Source organism: Solanum dulcamara, chromosome 10 (assembly GCF_947179165.1).
Source record: "Solanum dulcamara chromosome 10, daSolDulc1.2, whole genome shotgun sequence".
NCBI lineage: Eukaryota > Viridiplantae > Streptophyta > Magnoliopsida > Solanales > Solanaceae > Solanum > Solanum dulcamara.
Genome location: NC_077246.1, coordinates 4,405,364 through 4,412,501, shown reverse-complemented (window position 1 = coordinate 4,412,501; position 7,138 = coordinate 4,405,364). Strand labels below are relative to the sequence as shown.

The following is a 7,138-nucleotide window of genomic DNA, read 5'->3' as shown; positions in this document are numbered from 1 at the left end:
ACCAATTTATTTTAAAATTTTTTTTTTGGAAATTTACAAATTTGTTTACACTTTTAAAAAGAATTAATTATAAGGGTAAAATAAAAAAATAATTAATTCTATCTTCATTTTATAAATTAATAAGTACAATTTGGGATAACTATTTTAGTAACACAAACAACTAATATGATACGGAGGAAGCAATAGTCCATATACAAATAAAGGAGGAAAAAAAATACTAAAATGTTAAGATCAACATTATAAAGTATATCATTTCTTTTTTCACGTTTTAACTCGCCTGGTACCACTTTAACATTTCAAGAAGTTTAACTTGTCCGATTAGGGGCGGCTCAAATATATTAATGATCTAACGTAAAATTCGAACAACCTTAAATTTTAATTTTTTTCTTTAATAAAGTTTATTATAATGATTCCATTTAATCTTTCTTGAGACATGTAGGATTATAAATTTGTCAAACTTCTAATAATTCTTTCTCTCTTAAATGAAAAGTTTATATTTTTAAAAATAATACTTAATATTTTAAAAAAAATATATCTATAACATATTATTAATTAAAAGTGAGGCTCCTCAAATTAAGGGACCTAAGGCTAATGTCTTTTTATTAGGCTTGTCGAATCGCCTCTGGTCCGACTCATCCTGCATAAAAGCTTGCCTCATCCCGTTCAGTGGCGGAGTAAGGATTTTGAATAAGAGGGTTCAAAATCTGAATAAGTAGACACACGAGCTAGTCGAAGGAAGTTCGACATTTACTTTATATACATAAATAATTATTTTAACTATGTATAAATGGTATAATTTTCTGCTGAATGAAATTCGAATGAACCCTTCGGCACAAGGTGGCTCCGTCACTGATCCCGTCCCACTTAAGTTTTGTCCTGTCCGATCCCGTCTTGCCCCACACCTACCCCCACCACCACACACACATTATATCTATCTCTACATACAAAATGTGAAAGTCGTGGAAGGAGGGGGGCGCTTTCAGTGGTAGGCCAATCTATTCATCATTTCATTGTCAATAACACAATAGTATCCAAATGTCTTGATAATAAGTTCAAATTTTGTCATCAAGTACTAAAAAAAATAATATATTACGTGAAATGGTCCCAAAGGGGGCCAAACATTGTGTATAAATGAAGTCCAAAAATAATATTACAATTCAAAGGTAGTAAATTCGAGTCTTAGGTATGCAGAATAATTATTAGGCAATACTTATGGTAAATTAGGTCTTAGGCCTAACTCACATCATAAAAGCTAGCTCAAAGGGAGGAGGATTGCCCAAGACTTATAAGGAGTTCACTCATCTCATTAACCATCAATGTGAGACTTTTATCCACTCTAACACCCCCTTCGCGCCCAGGCCCAACTGGAGCATGGATCGGGAGTTCAAACGGGGATGCACCTGGCTCTGATACCATGTAAAGTTAAAGAATGACAAAAGTCTCACATTGGTGGTTAATGAGATGGGTGAACTCCTTATAAGGCTTGGACAATACTCCTTCCTTTGAGCTAGTTTTTGGGGTGTGAGTTAGGCCTAAGACCTAATTTAACAGCTTCTTCCTTAAATGGGCATTACAAGTAGTGGTGTTCATTGGTCGGTTTGGATCGGTTATTAGTGAAAATCAAAACCAAACCAATTTAATCGATTTTAAAATTATTAAAATCAAATCAAACCAATTAAAATATACATCGATCGGTTTGGTTGTTATCGGTTTCGGTTTGATTTGGTTCGGTTATTCAGTTATTAACCATACACAAAAATAAAAGAAACTATTCATTCAAAAGAGAAGAAAAGACAATAATTCATTCAAAAAAAATAAATTGTCTTCGTTCCATTTTGGATCTTATAATTCTTATACCAAAACTTTAATTATTTTTAACTTTTCGTTATATTGTTAGCTAATCCAATGTACTAAACAATATAAACTTACCGAATAATACATAAGTTAATGATATGGTTGTACAAATAAAAGACGTATCATATCATACTATTTTAAATTAGTGTGCTGTATTTTTGCATAAAAAAGTGTTCATAAAAAATAATATATTATTTATATATAATTATAAAATAATATGTGTATAATTTGTCGGTTCGGTTTGGTTATTTCTTTGATTTTTTTGAACAAAATCAAAACCAAACCAAATATTATCGTTTTTTAAAAATGTAAAATCAAACCAAATAAAAAATAGGTTTATTTGATCGGTTTGTTTTGGTTTTTCGGTTGGATCGGTTTTTACCCAAACCATAAACACCCCTAATTATACGATGTGAATCCGAATTTATCATGATCCTAATATAGATATTGAATACCAAATGAAAAACCAAATATCGTTAAATTCGGATAGTTGCTTGTACGCTTTCTGGGCCCATTTGGATGATTTGCACCATCTAGTTCGTTCACTAGATCCATGTCCATTTGATCTCAACTTACTGGGCTTCAAATTTCGGACCCAAATAGAGGCTCAACTTAAATTTTAACTTAATTTTTTTTTTCATTTTAATCCTTAATGATAAGCCCTTATAACTACACCTTCCCAATGGTATAACATGTTTAAGACTAACAGTTTCAAAAATCTTATAATCACCTGAATGTTATGACATATTAAAGATCATAATATTCAAAAGTCTTTAATTTTTTCGTTAAATATCACGCCGAGTAACTAAGAATTCACTTAATTAAATTGAAACACATGAGACAAGTATATAATAGTCGGGCCGTGGTCCTATTTGTAGAGTATAGACATCTACTCTCTTGTTATACCAGTGGTAGAACTATCTTTGTCCAACGGGTGTCAATAAAAAAATTACATCGTATAGTAAATTTCAAGCATATTGTAAAATAGGAATACAAAATAAAAGGAAAAAATAATGAGAAAAAAACAGAAACACATCTCATTTTGGGTATTAAAATCTTTGTAAAATACAAACTTTAGTCCTCTTTACCACACATATAGTTGGGATACACTCTTTTGTAATAAAAACATATAAATTTCCACTATACTAAAGAAACAAATAATGTATGTCAATAACAAATAATTTTCTTCCAATTTTAATTTTTAAATCTAATTAATTAAGCAGTTGCAATTGGATCATTTTCCATAACTTTCATGGCTTCAAATCTTGGCTCTTTGGCTTGAAATTTGAGACCAGCATATAACTTCATGTAATCATCAAATACAAATTTTGGGTAAACTTGTTTGTTTTGATCCTGTGCTTCTTTATCAACCAGAGATGGTGCTGGATAGATCATTGCATCATTTCCTGGATTGTAGAAGGATGCTAATGACATCCGAGTCCCGTCTTTTTGCGCGATCACTCTGTGCATCACACTCTTGTACTTTCCATTCGTAATTACCTGTTTAAAGGATTTAACTTAGTTATATACATCGATAGTATCAAGAATAACTGTTTATACTATCAATGTAATTTAACATGTTATATCAGATTGCATGGTAGCTAGTGCAACTTATTATGGACAATTATATGTAGTTATCTTTTGGGTGATTCGATAAGAGACTATCACTGAAGAAAAAAAGGACTTAATTATCTACGTAATTCATCCTTAATCTATCCCTAAATAGTTGTAGATGATAATTCTTTTTGATAATCCATCGCTAATCATACTAAAAGAAAGTAAGTTATGATGCTCAAGGTCTGAAAATGTGAACATATTTTAATTTGTAGTCAACCCTATGTGATCCACACTTTGGAGCCAAACCAACAAAAATGTACACTTTACTATTGACTTTACAAAAATTATTCGAGTCAAAACCTACTTTTTATCAGCACATAGAAGTTAAACTTCAGATAAAGTAGACGTCAAACAAGACATTTTAGGATTTTAACATAAGTAATTGATGTATGTGTACTTACTCTATATCAGACTCGAACTCTAGATATATGCATATATAACATATGAATTTTTTACCTCGAGTTGGTCACCGAGGTTAACGACGATGGAGTGGCGCATAGGAGGGACATCGATCCATTGGCCGTCTTTGAGAAGTTGTAGGCCGCTCACTTTGTCATCTTGGAATAGAAGAATTATGCCACCGGCGTCCGTATGAGCGCGCAGCCCCTTTATTAAATCAGGTTTTGGGCATGGTGGATAGTTGCTAACTTTAGTACCAAAATTTGGACCTTTTGAACCATAAAATGCATTTTTCAAGTAACTTTTTTCTAGACCAAGATTTTCACAAAGCAAATCCAAGAGTTCCTCTGCTAACTTCTCTAATCTTTTAGCAAAATCCCTCATAACTTCCCTACATTATATATACATAATGTTAGCGATAGAGTCAGAATTTCACTAAAGAGATTCAAAATTCACAATAATTTTAATCTTATTATATATGAAATGTAACTTTTCGATGAAGAGGTTTCGAATCAATGTTGTTACAACACCCTATATTTTTAGAAAAGTATTTTTTCTACTTGTGTACCAAATATAACAGAAATAAAAATTGTATTTTAAGAAAAGTCTTGCAGCAAGTAAAAATTACTTTTCTAAAATCATATGTATATATCTAGAACAAAATGAGAAAATATTTTGAAAGCGGAGGATTAGGTGGGGTGGGTAGAATTTTTTTTTAAAATAAAATAATATCTAAACTGTTATTTGAAGGATGGGGGATGAAGTAAGAATTTTTTTAAGAAACTTTTATGAAAGAAATTTAAAAATTAAAAATAAAACTAAAAAATTGGAGGAGGGTATGGTGAGAGAAAGTGGTGGAGTGGAAAAAGAAAAATATTTTTTTTTGGAGGGGTGGGGTATTAATACTTTAATTTTAAATTTTAAATTTTAATAATTTATTTAATTTTTATCAAAGTGGAATGTATTATTCATGTGGAGTGTGATGTGATAATTTTTTTAAATGAAAGAGAGAGTAGTACACACACCATAATGAAAGTGAAATAAAAGAGAAATGTGTGTTTCTCAAACTAATAAGTGATAGTTTAGGTATGAAACTCAAACTTTCAATAATTTAGGTATGAAACTAAAAAAATGTGGATAATTCAGGTGTGTTCTAACACTTATCTCAAAATTAACGCTTTGAAGTTTTTGCTATTTTGTTTTGAATTGACCCATAATAAAATCTTTTGATAATTCATCGCTAAATAAGATTAAATTTTAATTCTAATTCTTATTTTCTTGAATTGATCTTGAAAGTTCTTTAGTTGAGGGGGTCAATTATGATGGTGCAATTAGTGGTCAAGTCTCAATCCAAAGTATATGTGAAACCCTACCACCACCCCTACAAAAGAAAACAAATAAGTAGAATAAAATAAGGGGTAGCAAGTGGAACATGTTTAGTTATAGTAAATCATTGTCCTATTAAAATACTTCCCAATTTGGGATCTTGGACAATCAGCACTAGCTTATATCATGTTACTTTTATACAATAATAACATGACCAATAAGCAAAATATGAATATATATATAGTAACATAATGCTCCTTATCCTTGAGGTTTAATAGTATCCGAGTTAACTATTCCATCAAATATCTGTTATTTTTTATCAATACAGATAATGACAAAGTCGGAAATTTTAAGAAGAGGATTAAAGAAAATTCAAAAATGTTAACTTGAGATATAAACATGTATTTCTCTTTTGTTATACAAAGAGATTCAAGATTTTATAATACATACACAAAAGTTTGTTTTTACCCTACTTACGTCATATAATTTTTTGATAAAGGTTATTTAATTGAGTCCCCTTTTTTATAATATATGCCTCCACCACCAAGCAAAAGTATTATCTAGTAACTATATATACTATCGATCGATATTCAGACAGATGAAAAGAAATTACGCTAAGGTGAAGTTCAAAAGTATACCTGTATATATCATCAAGATCAGGTATTTCAGAGATGTTAGAAGAAGGGAGATGTCTCAAGAAAAAAGTACTTTCCCAATCCATATCAGTAACCTCAGCTTCAACACCTTCAAGTCCTTTCTTGACCACCAATTCTTTAAATCTCTGTTCCATACACTTCTTGTAATGACCCTTTGTTAATTTCTCCACAGTGTCCATCACTTCATGTGGGATTCCATGGTTCACCAACTATACAAAAAATTAATTAATTAATTGTATACATCAATTTCAAGATTACATAATACATTTTAATGGGATAAAGATCAGGGATCGAGTCAAAATTTGAAATTATACTAAATTTTAAATTAATAATTTATATATATTCAATATAATTTTAAAACAAATAATAGATTTGAACCTAATTTACTAAATTCTGCAAAATCTATGACTGACACAGCTAGCTCCACCCTTGGAGGCCATAAGGACACATTTTTTGAAGACTATGAAAACCAATATGAGTATTATAAAAATAATAAAAGAAATTGTTATGTTTTTGCTTTTTATTCATAGTTAATTCTGATTTGACATTAAAAAATATTGATATTTTTTTTATATAATCGAATACTTTTGTATGTAAATACTTTACCTCAAAGAAGCCCCAGTTTTCACAAGCATCATTAATCTTTTCCATAGTGGCAGCTCTCTCTGCACCATTGAGTTTTTCCAAGTTGATAATCGGGAAATTCTCCATCTTTAATTTCTTGAAGAATGAAAGAAAGTTTTTTTTAAAAAAGTAAATTGTGTGTGAATAAAAGATGGAAGATATTTAGTGAGTTTTTGTGTGTAAAAGATTGAGGCTTTGTTTGGGTATTTATAGGGAAATAAATCATATATAGCTGTTAGGAGAGTATTTAATAATTGAATATTGGTATTGCACTCAAGGTTGTGGCCTATGAATTATTAACTAATTAAAGTAAATTACAGTAGAAATAAAATAATTTTGGATCCTCAATATGAAATTATTTTGTTAGGAATTACTTTACCTTTAGTGTAAGATATTTTAGCGCGAATTTAAATTAAGTTGGATTCTAAAATAAATATCAAACATTACATTAAAAATTTAAATATTTTTTTATTTCATTTGCCTAAGTTCAGGAGAAAGCTAGGTACATATAAAGAGTTCAATTGAATACCACTTGTAGAAAAAATATATCTCACAATAGGATGAAAATGATTTTATTCTGATTATATGTTACGATTTGAATCCTCCCAACGTAAGAAAAGATTCTAATATACTAAGTTACTAACAAAACAGTTTATTGAGTT

The 7,138-nt window shown here is 29.8% G+C and overlaps 1 protein-coding gene across 1 annotated transcript; it reads right to left on the bottom strand.

Moving 5' to 3' along the window:
• Positions 1-2,868: 2,868 nt before the first annotated feature.
• LOC129871339 (1-aminocyclopropane-1-carboxylate oxidase 2) lies at positions 2,869-6,665 on the bottom strand. Its single transcript, XM_055946236.1, has 4 exons — positions 6,459-6,665; positions 5,835-6,061; positions 3,928-4,261; positions 2,869-3,354 (listed from the first exon to the last, which is right to left on the bottom strand). The coding sequence occupies exons 1-4, from the start codon at positions 6,561-6,563 to the stop codon at positions 3,070-3,072; spliced, it is 951 nt and encodes a 316-aa protein (XP_055802211.1). The 5' UTR covers positions 6,564-6,665; the 3' UTR covers positions 2,869-3,069.
• Positions 6,666-7,138: the final 473 nt, after the last annotated feature.

Coding starts and splice junctions, on each gene's coding strand:
- LOC129871339 (XM_055946236.1), bottom strand. CDS start 6,563: ATGGAGAATTTCCCGATTATCAACTTGGAAAAACTCAATGGTGCAGAG. Junction 6,062..6,458: donor AAAACTGGGGCTTCTTTGAG/GTAAAGTATTTA, acceptor TTTTTTGTATAG/TTGGTGAACCATGGAATCCC. Junction 3,355..3,927: donor ACCTCGGTGACCAACTCGAG/GTAAAAAATTCA, acceptor TCCTTTAAACAG/GTAATTACGAATGGAAAGTA.